Genomic DNA, 24,084 nt, shown 5'->3' on the forward strand with positions numbered 1-24,084 from the left:
ACTAGTTTTTAGTTAGTTACATATAAATATATATTTATATAAAAATTAAATAAAAATTATATATAAATAAAATACATAGTATTTTTTATTATTTTAATATACACTTTTCATATTGACATAAGATTTTGGGTGTCCTTTATGACTATTTATCTTATATACTATATTCTGAAAAAGAAACAGAAGATCATTCCATCATTAATAGGAGCGAGTTATACCTCTACCAGTGTCACCAACTCCACAACAAGTATTATGAGGTCATAACTCATAACTCATAAGGGAACATGGTTAAAGCCAATGTTTGACTGTACATAATAAATTAATAATAAGTAGCTGCGCAGTGTACCGACTACCGACCCAACGTGCTGGGAGCTGTAGGGTTTGCTATATGCAGGAATTAATGGAAATATAAAAGTAACTTATCAAATCATGATTCAGAATGGTTTTTTACAACTCGAAAGGAAATGACACGTACATATATGTATATATATATACTCTCTCTCTCTCTCTCTGATCATTCATGTGATTTTAATATGCATGTGGGTATAGCAGCAGATCATTTAATTTTATGGCGAATTTCTGGGTGCAACGCCAGTTGGCTTTTCTTGTGCATGTTGGATTTGGTTGTTGAATATTGAAATTAAATTCAATTCAATATGGTTTACTTCAATTAGGGTTTACTATTTATATATGTTTAGATTAGATACACTTTTTTTTTTAAATTTTAGTTTGTCAGCATTGTAATGTAAGAGCATATATATAGTGATGGTGTGGACAACATTATGGTATGTCTGATCTACTGAGCAATCAATCATGCATATATACACAATGCAACTTTTCTCTCAGGCATTGGCTGTGGTGGCTACTAAACCCTTTAACACACTTCGCAGTTATTAATAACAAGCATGGCAGACCGTGTCCTCAAGTCATTTTCAGCCAATCAAAATTATATATATTATTCTTAAAGAGCCCAGTAAGGTGCTCCATCTTTAATATGATGAATAAATGACCATTTGTACCCATGAGAGATGAAAACGCTGACATTTGTATCCATGAAAGCTCGAAACTAATCTTGTACTCATGATAGATGCTGTCCGTGTGACAAAAGTGCCCTGACTTGGATCTGAGCTTGGTTCGTGGGTTTCCGAACCTACGTGGCACTCCCAACCTCCTCCTCCCCCCAAATCTGAGCCAACCATTCATCATCTTCATCTTCTTCACCATCACCATCACCATAACCTCCATAACCTCCATCACCATCACCTAAGCACCGCCACAGCCACCTCCCTTCACCACAACCTCCGGCGACAACCCACACCGCCGCGCACCTTTCTCTTCTTCTTCCCCTCTTCTCACTCCTCCTCTCCACCAAACAGCCGCGACACCCAACCTTCTCCGCAGCGTCTGTCCGAACCCTACCTCCCCCAAAGCTCCCAGCAGCATCAGACAAGCCAAAATTTTCAAACAGCAGCATGAATCAAAACAGCAAAATTTTCAAACACCAGCATGAATCAAAACAAACCTAAATCCACTAATATGCATTTTTAACTAACCAAATTAAGCAAAATGAACTAAAAGCAATACAATGAAAGAAACGGAACTCAGGGGAAAACGCAGGGGATGGAAGACACAGGGGAAAACGGAGGGGATGGAAGACACATGGGCTGCACCCTGTTCTGGTCGTTCCATGGGAGAACGGGAAACGGGGCTGGAATCGCGACGGTGCTAGGCTGGTTTGCGATGGTGAGACCGGATGACAGAGAAGGAAGAAGAAAGGGGAAAAGGAACTCATCATCGGTGTTGCTGTGGCTCGTCGACGGCGCGGCGGTTCGGCCAGTGAGAGAGAGGGACACTACAAAAAAAAGATTTAAAATGGCATTAATAAAATGGAGGTTTTATAAATCTGCCATAATATTCGGATACTATGGCATAATCTGTTATTGCTGTAATGAGTTTGTGCAAAATGGCGGTTTTTGCATGATTATGGCGGTTTAAAACCGCCCTTCTCTGGGGCCATGATTTAAAAATACCCACACACTATCTGATTCCAACCCTAATTGAAGAACTAACGCGCTGCCGCATACACTGTTTCTGTAAGGTAACGACGCCTACCACTGGGATCTACTCCGGCGCGATCTGCTCCAGCGACAACTTTCTCCACTAAGGATCTCCTCAGCGGCGTTCTCCTCCGACTAGAATCTCCTCGCCGTTCACCGCCATCGTTCATCTCCTCGCTGCTGCCTTCAATGAGCTTCTACGATCTTGTTCTGGCTTCGATCTAAAGGTTAGCCATCGCTGCTCATCTCCCTTGCTGCTTCATTTATCACCTCGCCGCCGCAAGCAACATTGTTGCTACTTTAGCGAGCTTCGACAAATCTCTTCACTTTTGTGATTACGTCCTTGCTCTCACCGTCGAGAACTTCCTCGAGCGCCACCTCCAGACTCTCGTCTTCAATCCCAGCATGGCAAAGTCAATCCACCACGCCAGGTCCTGATCCGCCAGCGCCACATTATGTCTTCCTTTCTTCTGTTCACTTTTTTTCTGAATTTTAGGGTTTTTAAATTCCTAATTTAATATCAATTGTTGTTTGCTTTTGCTTACTGTCAAATTAAGAATCTAATTTCCTTGATTTCTAGGATTTTGATAAAATTTTCTAATGTCAGATTAACCTCTCTGTATAATTGCTCTTAGATATATAATATCAGTCTTACTGAAGGCATAGGATCATCACAATTCCGGTTAGATCTTCTATAATTGCTCTTAGATTTTTTCACTCAAAAATCTAACCAGAATGCCTTATTAGCTTAAGAATATTTTGAAAATATTAAATTTTGTGATTATAGAAGATCTGTTCAATATAAAATTAGGCGGATAATTGCTTCTGAGCATTTTTGTTTGCTGAAGTAGGAGATCTTATGTTATGTTTTGATCTTTGATTTAGTAATTGAAAGTTGAAACACTTGCCTGATTTGCTACACTATCTAACACTTTGTGATTGATATTAGATAGATGAGAGATAGGCTTATACTAGAGAAGGTGAATGCAGCAATCAATGACATGGCATCCTATGCTGAAGCAAATGCTTACATTAGAGAAGTTGAAGCTTTCTGATGCATTTATGGAACTCTTATCGCAACAACATTTTCAATGGAGAGAAGTATGAATTTTCTTTTATAATTTTATTCTATTTAAGTAGTTCTATTTAATGTCTTATTTTGCATCATTCTTTTATTAGTATAATTTGATATTTATGCTGATGCTGTTTACTATATTTTTGTATATCTTAATTCACAAACTGAGGAGGTGATGAATCTGAAAGTGATTAGTGTTGCATTTGAGAAGGGGAGAGTGATGTGAATGACAACCCTAATCTCTTGTCGCCGTTCATCTTCCACCTCTCTCATACATCTCTTTGCTACCGCTTGTTGCACCTCATCTCCTCGCCAGCTTCGCCGCTGCAAACAATGTCACTGTTGCTGCCTTGAACGAGTTCTGCAATTTGGTTGCGCCTTCTCTGTCACTTCCAATAGGTATCTATTTCATCTTCTTCTTTTGATTTTTCTTCTCACTACATACTTTTAGATCTAGTTTATGATCTAGTAGGAAAAAATAGTGTGTGTTTTACTTAGATATGGGGCAGTGGTGTTGTCATTCAGTTTATTTTATGCTGCACTGATTTGAGATTGAACCAGATACGTGAATGTCTACTCTATTATTTGTAGGGATGCAAATACTGTATTTGATGCTGTAGAGTTTGTACTCCAAAATTTCACAGAAATGAACAAACTTTGGGTGCGGATGCAACATCAGGTTGGTTAAATTGCCTGCAGAGTGTTTCTGCTCTCATGTTTGGACATGCATGTCGTCACAATAGTTGCATGTCATGAGGGCATGATTTCTGGTCACGCAGGTTTAGTAATGCATGTGAATCATTCATACTCTTAGCTGACCCTGAGTTGAGGCTTGCTGTCGGGCTTTCTGGTCTGCAGGGGCCTGTCCAGGAGAAGGAGAAACGGGAGAAAGAAAGAGTGAGCTGCGCGATCTTGTAATATCTGAAGCCTGTGTAACTGGTTTACTTGGCTGCAATGGGATTGTTTACATGATCAAATGCTTATAGAAGGTTTTGCTTGCTTCTTTATCCTTATTTGTTAGGTTGGGAAGAATCTCCATGTTCTCAGTCAGATAGAGGGTGTTGATCTTGATATGTACAAAGATATTGTGCTTCCCAGAGTATTAGAGCAGGTCTTATTTGTTGCTTTGTTATTTCTATTTTGTTTGTCAAAGACATTATTCACTTTTTAGCTGAATCTTTCTTTTTCCCTTGTGCTTGATTATCTTTGACAGGTTGTAAATTGCAAAGATGAGTTGGCCCAGTTTTACTTGATGGATTGCATAATTCAAGTCTTCCCTGATGAGTATCACTTGCAAACTCTTGATGTATTGTTGGGTTCATGCCCTCTGCTTCAGGTTAGTGAACTTGGTTAAACACAAGGTTTTGTTCAGTAAATAGAGTTGCAAAGAAGCTCCAAAAAAGTATCAGCAAGATGATTACCAATAGAAAGATTTGACAAAACAGCTACAAAATAACATGTGGACCCTCAATTTTTTAAAAACTACTGCAGATGTTTCTGTAAGTCGATGTTGTTCAACTTGTAACTTGAGGAGTAGCTCATTTGGCATCTCCAAAATTTTACTTAATAATGTGATATGCAACAAATGGAAGCCAACCTAGTGATATTCTTAATGCATTTATTTGCAAATTATCTTACAGCCAATAAAGTATTTTGCATCATATTCTATTTTCAGGATTTTGTTTTGCAGGTCTACAGAACTCAAAAATACCAGTTAACTTGTTTTAGTAAATTAGCATCTGCCTTTTCTGAGTGCTAGTTGTTACCTTTTATCTTGAGCACTAACCCCTTTAGAGAACCATCGTACATTACCTGTATATTTTTGTAAAATCTGCACTCATTAAGGATCTGTATTCTGAAATTGACAGGCTGAAGCAAGGTTGTTGACTGTTTTAGATTAACATTATTTCTATTTTTATGTCACTTCCTCCCTCTTTCAAGAGATCAAATAGCATGTTGATCAACTATTCTTCATTAGTGTTTAATATGAAAACAATGTATCTTTTATTTATCCTTTGCAGAGGTATATGCTGCAAGAGAGAAGAACAGAATCTATATACCACGTGATCGTTATCTTAGTGAAGAAGCAGAGAAGAAGGTTATTTTACTTGTGTTCTTAATATAAATTGAAATTAGTCACACTTATGAGAAATTTGATAGTTTTTAATCTATTTGTCTCAATAGGCCATGGCTGAAAAGATAGAACGCATGGAACTAGAGGCAGACTCTAAAGATAAGGTATATGTTGTCCTATATTTTTGCAATATAGTCATTAAAATTTCTTGGTTTTTGAAACATGCCTTATAACTTGCAAGCAGCAACTGATGGAGCTTTATCAACTTTACAATTGTCAGCAACTTTTGACTACACAGTTAAGTGATAAACTTGAAAAAACTGAGGTAAAATTCAGGAGACACGATCTCAAATTATTCTTTGATACTCTGTTTTGAATCTTATCTTGGTTAAGATTCAAACTTACTTTTGGTATCTGTAATCTCAGAAAAATCTGGAAGAAACTGAACGGTCATTAGTTGATCTTGAGGAAAGACAAAAACAAGCAAATGCAACAATAAAGGAAAAGGTTTTTTAGGATTTTTTACCTCTCGAGTTTTACTATAAGGGGATCGGAAAAATTGATTAATAAATTCATAATAATTATCACTTATTAATTATATTATATACATAGATAACAATGGTGTAGTATCATTTGTTGCAATTCATCAGAACTGTATGCCTCTGAACAATAGATATTTTAGCTTATTTTTGTCTTCTCATTTGACTTTCAGCACAAATTTAGGTATATGAACAATAAAAATGTTAAAAAAAAATCTATAGTATAATTCGTGGTAATAATCTATAAATATTATATACTAACTTCCTCTATATAAAAATAAAAAAGAAAAGAAGGGGGCTGTTTATGTTGCAAGCAAAGGCTATTTGGTAGTAATAATGTCTATTTTCATAAAAAGAAAAACAAAACAAAAATACTTGATCAGATGTCTCTATCTTTATAAGAAGGTGAATGATTCAGATCATGCCTTGCTTAGAAAGTGTGTTAGAGCGCGCAATTGAGTTATAAAAGCATTTTTGTGGCATTATGAATGTAGGAATTAAGCAGTCAACAAGAATACTTGAAGCTGAAGGCACGTTATGAAGCCCTACAAAGGTCCCAGAGGTATATATACATATATTTATATTGAATTGAATTGATGCTCTGTATGTTGATGGAATCCTTTAACATGGTGTATATGTTATTAGAAACCTGATGGGAGAAGATCTTGGCCTTCTAAGCAGCAAAGAGCTAGAGTCACTGGAAAGGCAGCTAGATTCGTCGTTGAAGCTAATCAGATCCACAAGGGTATATAATCTCACTCATGCGTTTCACTGTATGTTCAATGAAGAAAGTCATTACTCATTATTAATATTGCAATTGTGGTTTCCTGTACAGACCCAATTCATGCTGGATCAGCTATCGAAACTTCAACGTAAGGTATTATGTGATCCATTTTGCTTGCATGGTGTGTTTAATTGGCTGTTCGGTGTACAAGACTAGATGAGTAGGCATAATATTATTTTTTTTCAATGAATAATATATGTCATTGTCATGTCACACGTGTGTTGTTAACTATTGACTTGATTTTGTTTCATCTTCTAGACGTTTTCTCAACTTCAGGAAGAGAAAAGCTCCCTGCTCCAGGAAAAAATATATTTAACAAAGGTATCAACATGATTTATCTTTTTCCTCCATTAAAAAAAGTGATCTTTCTGTTTCCGGGCAACTGGCTTGTGTGCTAAGTGCTTTTTTTTCTATTCTAATATAACTCCCTAAGTGCGTGCTAAGTGCTAAGTGCTAAGAATATATATATATATATTTTAATGAATAAATTTTTTAATATCTAGTCCCTCTTGTGAGACTGTTGGTTTAGTTTTTAATTCTTCAAAATGCTGGTAGTTTGCTATTTATTTGAGCAACTATTTATTTTTAACGTTCAATTTTCTTTTGTAGGTAATATTTATTTACAAGGACATGAACAATGAAAATGTTGAAATGATTTGTAGCAAATTTGTTGAGCATCTCTAGAAAAATTCCCAATGTAATAGAACTAACAATATTTCTTAGTTTGATACTTTGTATAGGAGTTATTATTTTTTATTTGTAATACTAAAAAATCATATATTATGTTTAATACTGAGTTATATAATATTTTGTCTATGGATTATGATTTTGTTATTGTGGAATTTTAATAAAAAAATTATTTATTTAGCAAGATAAAAATAATAGTAAAAACTGCATTTTTAAAAGATAAAAAAATATCATTTTTATCCGGTAAAAACGGCAGTTAAAAAATGCCATTTTAAACGAAAAGGATGCCATTAAACCCTGGTAAAAACGGCGTTTAGAAATGCCATTTTAAACGAAAAGGATGCCATTAAATACAGGCAAAAATGGCGGTTATAAACGTCATTTTTAACGAGAAGGATGCCATTAAACCCAGGTAAAAACGGCGGTTACAAACCAACCGCCGTAATTACCTTAAAAAACCGCCATTTTAACCCCTTTTTTTTGTAGTGGGAGGAGAAGGTGGCCGGTTCGTTGGTGTGGCTGAGGAAGACAGAGAACACGCAAAGGGAAGAAAAGGGAAGAGGGTTGCAGTGGCTCGTAAAGGCTGACGGTGATGGTTGGCGGAGCTAGGGTTCGGATAGGGGAGTGGTGACAGGTTGGAAGAGAAGGTTGGGTGTCGCGGCTGTTTGGTGGCAGACGAGAGGAGACCCAGGAATGGAGAAGATGGCCGCTGCTGCTCTGGGCTTTGGTGGAGAGGAGGAGCTAGCGCTGTGGTTTCTGGGCTCAGTGGAGGTGAGAAGAGGGGAAGAAGAAGAGAAAGGGGCGCAGCGGTGTGGGTTGTCACCGGAGGTTGTGGTGAAAGGAGGTGGCTGTGGCGGTGCTGAGGTGATGGTGATAGGAGGTTATGGAGGTTATGGTGATGGTGATGGTGAAGAAGATGAAGATGATGAATGGTTGGCTCAGATTTGGGGGGAGGGGGAGGTTGGGAGTGCTACGTAGGTTCGGAAACCCACGAACCAAGCTCAGATCCAAGCCAGGGCACTTTTGTCACACGGACAACTTCTATCATGGGTACAAGATTAGTTTCGAGTTTTCATGGATACAAATGTCAGCATTTTCATCTCTCATTGGTACAAATGATCATTTATTCTTAATATGATGATCATTGTTGCCTTACCTTGTTGCATGCTACATTGTTAATTAAATTGATAAATACAATATTGGAGAATATATAATACAGCTAAGCTGACGTGTAATAATGTTAATGAATGAGTACATTTAGTTATACTCTTCAGGAAGCTGCGAATTGAATGTGTATATATTTTCGGAAGGAAAAGTCTAAGGACCAGCACTTTTTTACAGCACTTAACCATAAAAAAAAAAAGTGAGTGATCTTCTATTATTGAATGTAATCTCACACCATTAAAAACATTATTGATAGCCAATTGATGGTTACAAAATACAAAACTTGCTGCTCTCTAGCACTCCTCCGAACGGACTACCAGAAAAAGAAGTTAAAGGTTCATCAGCATTCAGCTACTAAGGTTGTTGAACTTGAAAAGACCTAACCCGCTTAATAGTTACGTCAAAATGCATTATTGTTGCAACTTTGGTCAAAATGATAAGTCGGGAAAAAAATCGAGAGAGAATTATGCTTGACCACCTACTCGTGTGTCGTATGCTTGCAAGTTCAATTAATTTACATCTAGGCCATGCTACTCTCGTATTGTAATTGTTATAAGAGTCCTACCTGGTCTATAGTTTAAAATTAAAGTTGAACAAATTTTTGTAGTGTCTTGACTCTTAAACAACACTTTCATATTAATTAATTTTTAAGGTTTGAGTTAAACTACTCAAACAATAACAACAATAATAATAAAAGTAAGAAGAGAAGACTTATAATATTTTTATTCAAAATTACCATAATCTTAATACTTAAATTATTGAATTATTTAAAACTTGTTTAATATATTTTTAAATGCCTGAATATAATATGTAGTCATGTGCAATCCTCTTAGGCTATGTTTGCTTACGCTATGTTTGTTTAAAGGAAAAATAAAAAGAAAGAAACGAAAAAAAATGGAAAAAAATTTATTATTTTTCATTATTTGGTTGAAAAGAGAAATAAGAAAGGAAGAAAAAGAGATGAAAAAAATTGGTAGGACCTACCAATTTTTTTCTCTCCAATATTGAAAAGAAAATAGAGAGAAAACTAATTCTCTCTCTCTACTTCCAATATTATCCATTTATTTTTTTAATATATTTTATAATATAAAGATAAAATTGTCTTTTTATAACATTTCTTTCCTTCTTATTTTCCTTCTATCCAAACACATCTTAGAAAAATAAAAATCCACTCAATTTTTTTCCGTTCCTTTCTTTTCTTTCTCTCTATTTCTTTTCTTCCAACCAAACATAGCCTTAGAATTTTACTAACGAGCATCTTAATGTTTCTAGTGCATTTAAGCTGTGCTTATCGGGATTGAAATATTGAGATTTAATATTATGTTTCATAAATTTTAATTCATGACACAAAATTAACTTTCAAAAAAATGAAAACACAGGAATACAGAGAATTAAAACTTTTTGGGACAAAAAACTAAAATTTTAATAATATTTTTTTTCTTATCAAATGCTCTTAATAAAATCCAAAGCCGTAAAGAGATTGCAGACTTGCAGATTGACGATGGGTGCAAGAGAAAAGAAGCAGAGAGAAAGAGCATATAAAAATATGAGATTTCTTATTGAAAAAATAAGGAGAATCACAAAAATATATAACTGAAGATATATACAAATTAAATGCTAGCTAAAAGCTAACTCTAGTTAATTGGTAATTATGGTCAGTTAACAGTTTTAACTAAATCTGGTATAAATAGCTAGGCTAATACTATATTAAGTGATATTATATCAGCTAACATTCTCCCTCAAATTAAGAGTGTGAATATCTAACAATCCTAGTTTGGAGAAACATGAATTAAAAGGTCCTAGTGCCATAATCTTAGTGAGAAGGTCGGTTGTTTGGTTGGTTGAAGTTACTAGCAATAGCTTAAGAATACCCTCATGAGCTTTATCTTGAACAATATGGCAATCTGCTTCAATATGTTTTGTGCGCTCATGTAGGACATGATTGGCAGCCATATGTAGAGCTGATTGGCTATCGCTGTAAAAAATAAATGGGTCTTTGTGAGAGACTTCAAGCACCTCCAATAGTCGAAGGAGCCACAGCCCTTCACAGGTGGCGTTCGCCAAAGCACGGTACTCAGCCTCAGAGAACGACCGAGATATTGTCTGTTGCTTGCTGCTTTTCCAAGATACCAAAGTAGTGCCAAGAAAAAAAATAATATCCCAAAGCAGACCGCCTAGTGTCGAGACATGTCGACCGATCAGCATCAGCGAACCCTGTGAGCTTGAAATCGGTGGTGAGAGGGAAGAACAACCCAGTGGCTGGAGCATTCTTCAAGTAAGGGAGTATACACATAACTGCTTTGTGGTGTTCAATAGTTGGAGAATTCAGATATTGGCTTAGTTTACCAACTATAAAGTAATGCCCGGTTTGGTATTGGTAAGGTATTGAAGCTTACCAATGAGCCTTCTATAGACCGAAGTATCATGGAACGGGTCCCCATAAGTTTTCGAGAGCTTAATCGAGTAATCCATGGGTGTAGATGCTGGTTTCGCCTCCAATAAACCAAATTCCTCCAAGATATTAATGGTGTTCTTCTTTTTATACAAGGCAAGCCCTCTAGTCTTGTAAGCTACTTCTATTCCGAGAAAGTATTTCAACTTTCCAAGATCTTTGATGCTGAATCGAGCATCCAAAATAAATTTAATTCGGTCAATCTTGGAACCATCATCTCCTGCTAAGACGAGATCATCCACATACACTAGAATGGTTATGAACCCTGACTCTGTGCGCTCAGTGTAGAGAGAGTAATCGGATTTGGATTGCGTGTAGCCAGATTCAGATAGGACAGACACAAGTTTGGTGTTCCACTACCGACTTGCTTGCTTGAGGCCATAATGTGACTTATTCAACTTACACACAGAACCAGCAGGAGCTGTCAAGCCTTCAGTGATCTTCATGTAAACCTCTTCCAATAATTCACCACGCAGAAAAACGGTAGTCACATCCAATTGTTAGATGATCCACTGCTTCGGAACAGCATTGGAAAAAAGAACTCGCAGTGTAGTCATTCGAACTACTAGACTAAAAGTGTCAAAGTAGTCAAAACCCACTTGTTGAGTGAAGCCCTTAGCTACCAACCTTGCCTTGTGCCTTTTTACAGTGCCATTCGCATTAAATTTCACTTTGAAAATTCATTTGGAACCCACAACATTCTTTCCAGGAGGTAGAAGAATAATTATCCATGTTTGATTATGTTCAAGAGCACGAAGCTCAGCATCAATAGCATCCTTCCAACACTTCAATCCCACAACTTTAGTATAAGATTTTGGTTCCGAAATGACAACAACAGCTAGGAAAAAGGCTTTGAATTTTAGAGAAAAATGGTTGTATGAGACAAATTTTGAAAAGGGTACCTATTTGAAGTTGATGATTCTACTGTAAACAAAATCGTAGGATAATGATAATCATGTAAGTATGCAAGTGGTTTCTTAGTTCGACTGGATTTTCAGACTAGAGGAGGGGGAGGTGGAAAAGATGCAAAACCACTGGGAGCGGCTGTAGCCTCACTATCAGGGATTCAGGGGTAATGGTAAAATCTGAATGATGTGCAATGTCATAAGATACATGTGGAATTATGGAAAAGGTGCCAGACTCCATAAGAGTTGGAGTTTCATCAAGAATAGATGTATGGTGTATGCTAGGTGAAATATGTTCATGGAGTGTGTCAAGTGACTCAAATATAAGAAGATCAATGACCTGAGGTAGGGATGTTGGATTTTTGTGAGAGTTATCAAGAACTAATAGCTGGTCAAAATTGATTAAAGCCTTGTGTTGATAGGAAAATACTTGCTCCTAGAACTGAACATGTTTAAAGAGGAGTATTTCTCTTGTGTTTATGTCAATTAGGATAAATTTTTTACATTGTGTCTATGTCCTAAAAAAATGCATTTTCTTGCACGTTTATCAAATTGTTTTCCTATGGGCTGTAAGAGTGCAAGCATAAGCTAAGCAGCCGAAAGTCTTTAATTCCATCAAATTAGGGATTTTGGAAAACAACATTTTATAAGGGAATTTATCTTTTTTAAAACTGAATTTGATAATCGATTGATGAAGTAGGCAACATGCCCAGCTGCATAAGTCCTGAATTGAAGAATGAAAAATTACTACTCTAGCCATGCTTAATAAGTGTTGATGCTTTCGCTCCACAATCCCATTTTGTTGGGATATTTTCACACATAATGTTTGGTGCATAATACCTTCAGCAGAAAATTGTGTAATTGAAATTCATACCCATTGTCCGATCTAAAGCATTTTATAATTTTTCCAAAATATTTTTGAATATATGCTACAAATTCTTTAATCAACAACTAAACTTCGGATTTCATTTTCATAAAATAGAGTCAGATGAAACGACTCATGTCATCAATTACAGTTAAAAAATATTTGTGTCCAGCAATTGAGGGAGTAGCACAAGGACCCCAAATATCAACATGTACTAAGTCAAAAATTTCATTAGATTCTGTGACACTTTATACAATAGGAAGTTTCTTTTGTTTGGCATAATGATAGAAATCACAAGGCTTCATACAATCTATGTTATCAAAGAGAGGTATTTTCTTTTTATTACAAGCATCCTATCTGCATGTATATATCCAAACCTAAAATGTCATATTTTGTATTATTTTCTACACTACGTTGTGTGCCATATGAGATGATGCATCTGTATTGTGAATATGAGTTTAGTTTTATGTGCCCCCAAAAAAAGAGAGACTTGTTGGAATTGTAAATCACCGGTTGGGTTGGTCCAACCAAGAAAGACATGGGATTGGGGGACATTAATGAACACAAGACCAAGACAAGACTTGGGCAGCTTTTTCTATTTCTTTTGCCTTCTCATGTCTTTGTTTTCTTACGAAATTTTTTATTTCACCAATAAGCAAGCTATAGTAAGTAAAGTAAGTTTTTTCAGGTGTGGTGTGCTTTGGGGGCTGAGGCTAAAAAAAACTGTACCGGGTGTCCTTTCCTCTTGCCCGACCGTTAAACTCAGCTATCTCGAGCTCATTGAACACTAACTTAATCCTTATTCTTTTGACCTTTAGTTTTGTGTAATTGAGCTTGACTTAGTTGGTTTCAAAGGGGCCGTGGCAGGCAACCAAGTCTGCTAACCTTCACTCCTTTTTTTCGGTACTGCTTGCTGAGATCGGCATAAAAGATAGGGATCAGATGGAATTCTTTCTTTTTAGAATGTATCCACCTGTGAATTTGGTGGTGTGATTATCAATGTATAAAGACCGCCAGCCACATTAGCATACCCAATCATCTTCCAAGTATTTATGTCCTGTATCTCACAAGTAGTGTTAGATATGGAATAATAACAATTTAACTATTTAGCAGCTTTAGAAACGGATAACAAATTGAAAGTAAAACATGGTATGTATAACATATCAATGAGATACAACTTGTTTTAAAATATTGTAGTTCCAGCAATGTGAGTTATTGTTTGGTGACCATTTGGAAGTTTCACTAAAATTGATTTTATATTGTGATAGCTATGAAAATTGGCTAAAGAGAAGGTGACATGATCAGTGGCACCACTGTCCACGACCCAGGTATGTGCAGAAAAAGACATTGTAAATAAAATTTGAGATATATGTGCACTCGTGGATAAAATATAGCTTGGTATACCTGACTGTATTGTGATTTGGTTGATGACATGACCAGGCTGTGAAGAATTATTCTACTGGAGAAAAGAAATTAAAGTATCTTTTTGTTCTTGAGATAAGAAAATTGTGGATGTCTTGCAGTCCCCTTTTTTATTTGAAAGTTGTACTGATGCCTTACTTGACTCATCAATTTCCGCGCCAAGTGAGGTTGCTGCATAGTTGATGGCCTTTTACGATTGTTTCATGTGTGGAGATGGTCCATATTTTTTATAGCACGTGTCTACCAAGTGCCCCGTCTTTTGACAGAAAGAACCTAGTTTAGGAGGCCCTCTACCTCCTCTACCACCCCTTCCTTGGCTAGAACTACCTCTTCCCCTATAGCCATTTGTATTTTGATGCTGAAATTGCTTCTCATTCTCAATCAAATCAGAATATCTGATGAAAGTCCTCAATTCTCCATTATCTAAGGAGTGGAACTGCCTCTCTTGTTGAGTTAACATGCTAAAGGCTGCATTCATCACATCAGGTAAAGGCGTCATGAGCATGATTTGAGACCTGACAGTACCATACACTTCATTCAAACCTCTCAACAATCTCACTAATTGTCGCTACTTTCTATATCTTCTCATCACTCCTAAACCACATGTGCATTCTACACCATAGAGACAACTCGGAATAGGTAAAAAAGTTTCTAATTCCTCCCAAATGGTTCCCAGTTTAGTGAAATAGATAGTTATCCTGAGGTCTTTCTATTTACATGTGTACATTTCTTCCTCAAGATCGGCAATTCAAAACAGGTCTCCCTTATGATATTTGTTCTTGAGATCATTCCACATGTCTTATGCATTTTAGTTCCAAATATTGCTCTGAGAGATTTCACTAATCAGGGATAGATTCAGCCAAGCTACTACATAAGTATTACATTTTTTCCAAGCTAAAAAATTAGGATCAGTTTCTTCAGGTTTCATTAGAGTTCCATCAATAAATTGTAACTTGTTCTTTGATTTTAACGCAAGTCTCATATTTTTTGACCGAGAATGATAATTTGAACCAGTTAAAGTCACATTCACTATCGAGATTCCAGGATTCTCACCTGGATGAAAATAATAGGGGTTGTGCAAATCCAAGGTCGAATTGGTTGAGGAATTGTGAGAGTTTGCACCGTTCGGAGATGCAGAGCGATTCATTCTGCTTTGAGAGTTCTAGAAATTGGTGAGTCAATTAAGGAGTTTTGTGAAGTTACGAATGTCATTTGGAGAGAATTCATCCTCCATATCCGAGCCTGGACTCTCCAGATGTTCCTCATTCGCCATAGATGGCCGAATCGGGAACCTTTAGTAATAATCTCCTTCTTTCTCTTAGCTCAACTCAGATTCTTGTCGCGATTGCAACATCCATGCTCACCGCATCATGATAAAATCCAGAGCCGTGAAGAGGTTGCAGGTTGACGATGGGTGCGAGAAAAGAGAAGCAAAGAGAAATAGTATATGAAAATATGAGATTTCTTACTACCTTATAGTTGATGATATATACAAGTGCTAACTAAAAGCTAACTCTAGTTAATTGGTAACTATGGTTAATTAATAGTTCTAACTAAAAGCTAACAGCCCTAATTCTTTTTTTTTTTTAATTTTTTAACTTTATCATCGCTGAATCTCTATATAGTTTCACACACCTTCATATCTCTCACTTTGAATCTAGATTGAAGAAGAACTAAGTCACATTGGTTATATTGTTATGCATGTTTCTTCGTTGCTTCTTCTTCTTCTTGATCTCCACCATGGACAAGAATAGCAGCAACAACAACTTTAACAGCATGAAAAGGCTTGCATTCTCCTAACCCTTCATGTCACAAAGGAGAAAAGTAGTTTGTAGTTTCAGTTTAGGCGTTAGAACTTCTCTTTTTTTCTCACTCTTCTATTGCTCAACACTTCCCTACCTTATACAACCTCTCAAAGTTCAAGTCTTTCTATATAGATCTGGTTCCACTATTTCCAATTTTTCCTTCTGTTCTTTACCATTTTCCATCAGAACCACACATCCCTTCGCTTCTTCTTCTTCTGTGATGAATAATAATAATGCTAGGAAACCAAAAGGGTATTAGCCAAAAATCAGCCAAAATATCTTTGGTGAATCCAAAATTTATACGAGTTAATATATATGGATGTTTCTTCTGTTAAGTATCAGAATGTTTCTTTTTCATACTAAATGGATGTTCTTTTATATATTTTTCAAATTTTTTTGTATTGCAAATATGAATGTGTCTATTTCTTTAAAAATTTTATTTTTTTTAAATTTTATAAATAATTAATTATTTTTTGCTAAAATATAATTGAATATTTCTTTTGTTAAGTATTAGGATGTTTTTTTTTCATATTAAATGAATGTTTTTTTTTTATATTTTTCGATAAAACCGTCCTCGAGTATTGCTTTCACGGCCTACCAAGGTACGTTTTCACAACACCAACGCGAGGGGCCAAATCGTCAGCGGGTCGAATCGTTGCGTTGTGTATGGAGATTCCGGTATTTTGGTTAGGATCGGTTCTGCCTTGTGCGGTAATTGAGTTGAATTGGCCGGTCATAGGGAGGTGGGGGAAGATGTTGCAATTTTGGAAGACTACAGCGGCGTTACCGAAAATAAAATCAACGGTGCCATAAATGTGGCAGTCATGTGAGAGAGAGCTTTGTTCAACCTTGCTTGGCCCTGCTTTGTTTCGGAATGTTATGTTCACTGCTACAAAATAGAAGCGGAAGCCATGGGAGGAGTGGGTTGCGGTGGGGAGGCGGAGAGAGCTTAATGGTGAAAGAGAGAGAGGTTTGTGTGTGTGATTGTTAGAGGTGGATAGGTTAATGTGAGAGAGAAGAAGAATGTTTTTATAGGTTTCAATTAGGTTTAGTTAATGAATTTTAAATTTTTTAAATTTTGAATTTAAAAAATTTAAAATTAATTATAATAATTTATCGTAGGTTTTTTCTGGTACATGAAGCGGCCAAAAGCCCAAAAGCCTATATTTTAACCCTGACCAAAAATCCAAAAATGGATACTCTTAATGGGATCTAAGCGAAGCCCAAAGTTAAGTGACAAACCGCCTGTATTTAGAAAAACAGCCCAAGTGGTTCTGCTAAGTGCTAATCCTAATCAGTTAGATAGATACCATCAAGACCAAAAAGGATAAAAATATACGATTACTCAATGCTCAAGCTGTAGCAAAAGGCCTCGTTTGACCATCCTGCTTCTAAAGGGAACAAAGTCACCATTGGTCTCTAGACCCATTAATAGATAATGGCCCATAAAGAAGGCCCAATCATAGTTAAGAAATCAGAATGAAATAAAAGATAAATGGCGTCAAGTTCCCAAGCTAAGCTAACTAAGCCTCAGCTGCACCCGAGTTCAAACTTTGGCGAATGCACCAAGTGTTTAATATGAGTCTTTTAATATTGTGTGGGTGAGTGTGTAATGCGAGTGTCTTGTGTTACCTAAGACCGGAGTTATCCAATCCATCTCACAAAAAAAAAAAAAAACTAACTAAGCAGAAATGAGATTTATAAGATTCCACTTGGACATGTGCGGTGGGAAGAGAGAGGAAATGGATTGCAATAGGGTGTCCTTATCACGCTGAGGAATTTATCGACATATTTCCCCGTCACATTATATCCTCACTTGCATTTCCCATATGGCTCCGATTTGGACTTTGGAGTCTTTTGTACCAATTTTCACAAGTCTCCCCATCACTATAAATATCCCTTTTGCTGGATGTAACTAGAGCCAAATTCTTATCTTAACTTGTCATCATTTTATAATTAACTATGTCCATTCATTTCTATTCTAGCGATAATGATAACCAAATTCATAGAGTACTAATCAATGTTGGATGACTTGTCAACCTCCTAATCAATGCGTCTTTTGGATACGTAGACCTCAATTTCTTGTTTATCCGTTTAGAATTTCCTTCCTTCCCTGCTTAATTTCCGTATTTCCCGAGCCACTAATTTAAAAACCTTTTACATTTACTATTATTTCTAATTAAAGAGCACATACATAAATGACACTCCATCTATCATGGAATTAATCAATGATTATGTGCGTATGATGTCATTGGGTTACTTTTGTATCTGCAACATGGGTACTGGATTACTAGTTGATAGAATACCCTGATGAGTGACCGGATCAAAGACAATCTAATATAATATTGGATGCTTCAAGAAAATTAGGATAAATAGCAACATGGATGTGACCATATAGTAAACTTGGCTTTCCAAATTAAATAACACGCTGTGTAGTAGCATAAGACGAAGGGGGCTAAGATGAGGTGGCAGGGTTGGATTGGGCAATGGCAACACGGTCACACAAAGTCGAAGAAGAAATAATTGGGAAAATGCCACGGAAGTATGAGCAGGAAGGGAAAGGGAAATGTTGCATTAGGGGACCGCACAACCCAAACCTGGTATGGCAATGGTATAACGAGGGACCTAGACAACCTTACAAAACGGTCTCACTCTAATTTTTCAAGCAATTCGAATGCTGATAAAAGAAATTTTAGATCCACTCACTCATCCTTTCTTCTTCCTTCCTTCCTCGTTATGTACTTATCATTTCATTTTATAATTTTTTTTATGTGCTAAGTTTCATTAATTTGATCCAACTTGATTAATGGTAGTAGTGTGAATTCATAAACGTCTCTTTTATAAGAATTCTTTTTTCCATTTTTAGGATTTGAACTCAATATATTTAGTTAAGATTGAGAAAATTTCACTCCCATCTCTTGTAAGATGCTAAAATAACAATCCTCTCCCTCTATTTTATAAATGTACATTCTCCTCCTTTCTAACTTTTAAAAAACTTTATTTTTAATCTATTTTAAATTTTTTGTGTTAACTAATATTAACTTTTTTCATCTTTTAAGAAAAATAAATTATTTTTTGAAAAAATAACTATTAGTAAAAATTTTATTTTTTATCATTAAATTTTGCTTAGCAAAATACCAATTTATTCAATTTAATTATAATAAATAATAAAATAATTTAATCAGTTATATATATTAAATTTTAATTATTAAAAATATCTAAAATAGACATTTTTATTTAAGTGACTCCTTTGTGATTTGAGGTTGTAGAATGCTAATATGTAAAGAGTATAGAACTTAATTTGTTGAATTTTAAAAATAATTGTTTTGGTTGGCTTCATGGCTTGTAAGGGAGTTGGGGCATGTACTTTTCTATTTCGGGCGTTTTAAGTGTTATTAAAAAATTAAAAATAGTAAATATTAGTTGGAGAGATGGGAGAATGATCCAAATGGGCACCCGAAATCCGTCTGATGAGAAAGGGAGCCAATGAGAAGGCAGGGATTTGGATTAACTTTTTGATCTCCACCAATGAAAAAGCAGATAAGGCCCGCACCTCCCACCAATTCAAGTGGGACCCACCAACAGGTCCCAAAAGTGCAAAGCGGAACGATCTCTCGCTGTTAAATGCACTGCAAAAGCGCATCCAAGTGGGTCACACACACACTTCTTTCTTTTCCGTTCCTCACTAAAATAATTGTCCTGCATTCCCTTCCCTTTTTTAGTGCCAGGTGTTCACTAACAAAAGCATCAAACAAGGTTAAATTGAATTTCAAGTTTTGAAACCAACAACAACAACTTGATGAGTCCGTCGAGTAAGAACGTGGCAAACGCCGTCGGTGGCAAAACGGCAAGAGCGTGCGATAGCTGCATAACGAAGCGAGCACGGTGGTACTGTGCTGCCGATGATGCTTTCCTCTGCCAAGCATGTGACTCTTCTGTTCACTCCGCTAACCCACTCGCTCGCAGGCATCAGAGGCTGCGCTTGAAAACCGCAACTTTGGACCCTCTCAACACTACCTCTACCTGTGCTCCTACGTGGCACCATGGCTTCACAAAGAAAGCTCGCACGCCCCGAAACGGTGGTAAGACCAATCATTCGTCTTCTTCAACTCGTCCAACATCCAAGTCTTGTTGGAGCAGCCGCAACAACAACCAGCAGCCTTTTCATCTGGTGCCGGAAGAGGGCGAGGGCTCCGATGAAGTGAATTCCCATGAAGACAACGAGGAGCAGCTTCTTTATAGGGTTCCTGTATTCGATCCCTTTGTAGCCGAGCTATGCAGTCCTGCTGAGAATAATAACAAGAAGGAGAGCGAAGAGAGCAAGGGCTCCTTTGGTTCTCACTTGCATGGCTTTCTTCCATCGGAAGCTGATCTTGCTGAGTTTGCGGCTGATGTGGAGAGCTTGCTGGGTAGGGGAATGGAGAACGAGTGCGTTGGGATGGAACACCTTGGTCTTATTGATAACAATAATAATAATAATAAGGTAGTGAAGGTGGAAATGGAACAGGAACAGGAACACATGGATGCTACCTGTAGTAGTTGCAAGCTCGAGGAGGGAGATAATCACATGATGATGATGGAGATTGGAAGAGAAACGGCGTTTCAGTTTAGCTTTGACTACGACGAATCTCATGAAACTGAAGAGATAGATAAGGAGAAGGTCAAAGAGAAAGAAGACGATGATGACGACGATGAAGATGCAATTAATAAGAAGAGGAAGATATTGCTGCAGCTAGATTACGAGGGAGTAATCAATGCGTGGGGTGGTAGTCATAAATCTCCATGGACTACAGGTCACAAACCAAACTTGGACCTCCATGATTGCTGGCCTCATACCATGGTATATATGCTACTATTAGTTATCTGCTTTGGCTATGTGCAATAGTTAAGAAGGTTTAATTAATTAATTAATTTGTGGTACTTTTAAACAGGCAACAGGGGGAACAGAGCTTCATCATGGTTATGGTGAATTGATGATTGGATTGGGGTGTAACCCATCATCGGTAATATTGGGAGACGGGGGTAGAGAGGCAAGAGTGTCAAGGTACAGAGAGAAGCGCCGAACAAGGTTGTTCTCCAAGAAAATAAGGTACGAGGTTAGGAAATTGAATGCAGAGAAGAGGCCCAGAATGAAAGGTAGATTCGTCAAGAGGGCTTCATTTGCCGCACCATTTCCGTTGATTGCTTAATAATGAAATTCGTCCATGTACCCTTAAGTTTTATGTTTTGTTTGCAACGTTGATAATTGACATGAATGATGGTAGCTACTAGCTAGTCTTTTGCTACTTGATACATTATCACTCATCAACTTGTTTCCTTTTCATGATTCTTTGTATATAACAATTTTGCCACTACAGGCCAATAATTAAATCCTACTGTATCTCTTTAACGAGCCATGCCATTATTATTTGTTTAACTAGATCGCCGCTCTCTGCCATTCGTGCTACGTGAAATCCAAACACTTATTTTAAACAGAAGTAGTTCGCCTGTGTGGATATTTAATTTGCAGGATCTCATTTGCGTGATTATAAGTATGAGCAATGCTAAGCACCATCAACTTTGTGATTGGTAGCTATCAAATAGCCATTAATGATGATTTAATGATGTGAGATTGGTGTGAGATTTCATCTAATGACTCACCTTTCTTTGTTGGTTACATGCTGGCTAAAATTCAATAAAATTGTTGGCCTCCTAAACTTTTACTGTAATTCACTTTTATTATATCGAATATAAAAGACAAACGGAGAAAACATTATTATATTTTTTTTTGTTGTCTATATTATTATATGTTTGATATTTTGCTAGTATATTCTATTAAAACAATAATATCTAAAATATGAATCTCCAATAAAAAAAATATTTTTTCTTTTTTCTGTTTAGCGTGCGTTTGGAACCTTGGGCGTTAGTGGAACGTAGAAATTTGAGGTGCTTCAGCATTAGGGAGAAATCGGCCAAGGTATGGTTTTGCTTTCTCGTGGATAATATATAATATTTCATGAAAATGTAAGCTAGACGACCATAGGATAGGTTAGAATATGTAAGTATGTTAATGTTTAGTACCCTTGACAAAAATATGGAATTATGTTGAGAATGAGTTAATGAATGATGATATTGTTGATTGTTGATGTTGATGTTTGATGATGATAATGTATTATGATGAGCATGAGTTATGTTGTTTGGATTGTTGGATTGTGTGGAAGGGAATTGAATATAATTGAGTGATTGGTTTGTGTGGAAGAGATAGAAATGACATAGAATGGTATTAAGCTTGTTTAGTATTATTTTCAAGTGTGAAACCATTGGTTTTGATAAGGAAGTTTGGTAAAATAGAGGTTTGGCAATTCTTTGTAAAAAAAATAATTTTTAACCGAACTTTATCTGATCATAACTTGACTTCTGAACCCTCAAACATTTCCAAACTTATTTCAAATAAAAAAAAATATTCTTGAAAGAGAAATATTATATGCATTATTTTTATTTTGTATATATTTTTATTTTTAATATTAAAAACAATTGATAAAAAATAAAAAGGGAAATTGTACGGAAGTGCAACCACTTGTCACAAAAGATTTGGGATAGATTGTGGAGAGTTAGATTTCTCCAGTTGTAAAACCATGGAAGTGTAAACGGTGTAGAGTGTGCAGATCCTTCAATGTCCAAGTCCAAGAGAATGATTAGCTTTTAATGGCCACTAAAAGTTATTTGATGTATGAAAGGTGGGTCACTCTTCCTGTACCCAAACAGCTCACTTTCACACTTGAAAGTATTAGTAAATCATAAATGTTGAAGCTCTTTCATCTGGCTAAAATAAAGAAGACAGATACTAATTAAAAGCCTAATAGTATGCTGTTATCTCTAAGCAAACAAACTTTAGTTTAAGAAATTCATAGCTCCTATCTCCTTCCTACATGCCCAATGGACAATGGTATACTGTGCTGAATTATCAATGGAAGCCAAGAGAGAGTTCCAAGTTGATCTCGGTTTCCTTGGTGGCTCGGTTGGGCTGAATCTGGCTCAGCACATCCGACTCCAGCAAAGCCACTCGCGGTTGGGGCTTGAAGATTTTCCCGGTTCTGTCTCTGACGTCGACCAGACCGGTGTTGAGTCTTGGCACGTGGCGTATGTCACAAGACCCCCAGCTTGGGGAATGAAAAGGTGCCACCTCATCATTGGGCTTGGACCCCATCAAGACAGCACGGACAGCAGCCTCGCATCGGGCCCATTGTCCCGTCCAGAAGAGGCCCATGGAGCCATATGCGGGATTCACTATTCTCCCACAAGCTTCATACAAGAGAGACCTAAACACAGCTGCAAATGCAATGAATTCTACGTGAGAAATGCTAGGGAGTAGGAATCACAGTTAATTCTTTAAATTTTAGTTCTTTTAATTTAATAATCCAACAATATATTTTATTCTATACTTTTAAATATTGATAACTAACTAATAATTAAAAACAATAAATTTTGATGGTTTTCTGTCCTTTCTCGTTTCACAAACCCGGGGCAAGGTTTTTGGGAGCAGCAGTGATGAGGTTGAGCAAGCCAGTGCGACCGTAGAATTTGGCAAGGAAGAGTGTGGCATTGGCTTGGGACTCCGGAGAGTTTATCCACTGCAGGCATGGCCTTATTACGCAATCATCATTGCAACCTTTGCGGAGTATGCGGCACCCGTTGCAACTTATTTTCATCATATATCGTCTGCTTGGTCAACTCCTTTCATTTTGTATCTATCTATATATACATGTCTCTCTTTAGCTTTGGTTAGGTGAAAATTAAATAAAAGGGAAGCTCACGTACTCCTTTTTTTATTTTTTGGATTTCGATCAACTTCTTAGATTCATCATAGCTCTCAGTTATCCCAATTAATTAATTGCAAATCAAACTTTATGCGATCGCTTTCCTTGGAGAGTGATTTAGTTACTATGTATGTATGCATGCAGAAGAGACTGTGGGTGTGAAATATATTCGCCCATGGTTTAAAAATAACATGGAATCTCCATCCTCGACGTATTTGGAATGAATGCCCAAGGTATTAGGCAGTATATCTTTCTAGGCTATTCTTTGGAAATTGCGACTATCTTTGACGTAATTGATGTTTTTATTAGTCTAGAATAGCTACTAGTGCAAATATGTAATCTTAAGGGCATTAATTAAGGGATATTGAAATATATTTGTATTTTTTTTTCATGGAAATAAAAATATTTTTTATTAAAATTTTCTACATGTGATTATCTTGAGATCTTAAAAGTACCTGTTAA

The 24,084-nt window shown here is 36.4% G+C and overlaps 3 protein-coding genes across 18 annotated transcripts; 2 read left to right on the forward strand and 1 right to left on the reverse strand.

Moving 5' to 3' along the window:
• LOC107618448 (vacuolar protein sorting-associated protein 35A-like) lies at nucleotides 1,956–7,349 on the forward strand. 16 transcript variants are annotated; one of them, XM_021111042.1, is made up of 14 exons: nucleotides 3,508–3,528; nucleotides 3,721–3,808; nucleotides 3,909–4,026; nucleotides 4,151–4,240; nucleotides 4,343–4,465; nucleotides 5,151–5,227; nucleotides 5,314–5,367; nucleotides 5,448–5,528; nucleotides 5,630–5,710; nucleotides 6,237–6,304; nucleotides 6,388–6,487; nucleotides 6,578–6,619; nucleotides 6,785–6,847; nucleotides 7,136–7,349. In XM_021111042.1, the coding sequence occupies exons 5-14, from the start codon at nucleotides 4,450–4,452 to the stop codon at nucleotides 7,208–7,210; spliced, it is 657 nt and encodes a 218-aa protein (XP_020966701.1). In that variant the 5' UTR covers nucleotides 3,508–3,528; nucleotides 3,721–3,808; nucleotides 3,909–4,026; nucleotides 4,151–4,240; nucleotides 4,343–4,449; the 3' UTR covers nucleotides 7,211–7,349. The 16 variants fall into 16 exon arrangements, 14 of the variants coding, with proteins under 14 accessions (XP_020966705.1, XP_020966706.1, XP_020966704.1 ...); XM_016320518.2 differs by having other exon boundaries at nucleotides 3,509–3,528; nucleotides 3,909–4,043; XM_021111044.1 differs by having other exon boundaries at nucleotides 3,511–3,528; nucleotides 3,988–4,043; nucleotides 5,484–5,528.
• LOC107619468 (zinc finger protein CONSTANS-LIKE 16) lies at nucleotides 19,467–21,222 on the forward strand. Its single transcript, XM_016321767.2, has 2 exons — nucleotides 19,467–20,666; nucleotides 20,758–21,222. The coding sequence occupies exons 1-2, from the start codon at nucleotides 19,626–19,628 to the stop codon at nucleotides 21,013–21,015; spliced, it is 1,299 nt and encodes a 432-aa protein (XP_016177253.1). The 5' UTR covers nucleotides 19,467–19,625; the 3' UTR covers nucleotides 21,016–21,222.
• LOC110266417 (LOB domain-containing protein 40-like) lies at nucleotides 22,475–23,922 on the reverse strand. The gene is made up of 2 exons (XM_021111053.1): nucleotides 23,325–23,922; nucleotides 22,475–23,134 (listed from the first exon to the last, which is right to left on the reverse strand). Exons 1-2 carry the CDS (start codon nucleotides 23,515–23,517, stop codon nucleotides 22,770–22,772), a joined length of 558 nt encoding a protein of 185 aa, XP_020966712.1. The 5' UTR covers nucleotides 23,518–23,922; the 3' UTR covers nucleotides 22,475–22,769.

This window comes from Arachis ipaensis, chromosome B09, assembly GCF_000816755.2.
Source record: "Arachis ipaensis cultivar K30076 chromosome B09, Araip1.1, whole genome shotgun sequence".
In the NCBI taxonomy this organism is placed as follows: domain Eukaryota; kingdom Viridiplantae; phylum Streptophyta; class Magnoliopsida; order Fabales; family Fabaceae; genus Arachis; species Arachis ipaensis.

What these genes read in the sequence shown, in the direction of transcription:
- LOC107619468 (XM_016321767.2), top strand. Translation starts at nt 19,626, where the DNA reads ATGAGTCCGTCGAGTAAGAACGTGGCAAACGCCGTCGGTGGCAAAACG. An exon ending in ATTGCTGGCCTCATACCATG is followed by an intron (nt 20,667 to 20,757) that starts GTATATATGCTA and finishes ACTTTTAAACAG; the next exon opens with GCAACAGGGGGAACAGAGCT.
- LOC110266417 (XM_021111053.1), bottom strand. Translation starts at nt 23,517, where the DNA reads ATGATGAAAATAAGTTGCAACGGGTGCCGCATACTCCGCAAAGGTTGC. An exon ending in TCCCAAAAACCTTGCCCCGG is followed by an intron (nt 23,135 to 23,324) that starts GTTTGTGAAACG and finishes TTGCATTTGCAG; the next exon opens with CTGTGTTTAGGTCTCTCTTG.
- LOC107618448 (XM_021111042.1), top strand. An exon ending in GTGAAGAAGCAGAGAAGAAG is followed by an intron (nt 5,228 to 5,313) that starts GTTATTTTACTT and finishes TTGTCTCAATAG; the next exon opens with GCCATGGCTGAAAAGATAGA. An exon ending in AGGCAGACTCTAAAGATAAG is followed by an intron (nt 5,368 to 5,447) that starts GTATATGTTGTC and finishes ACTTGCAAGCAG; the next exon opens with CAACTGATGGAGCTTTATCA.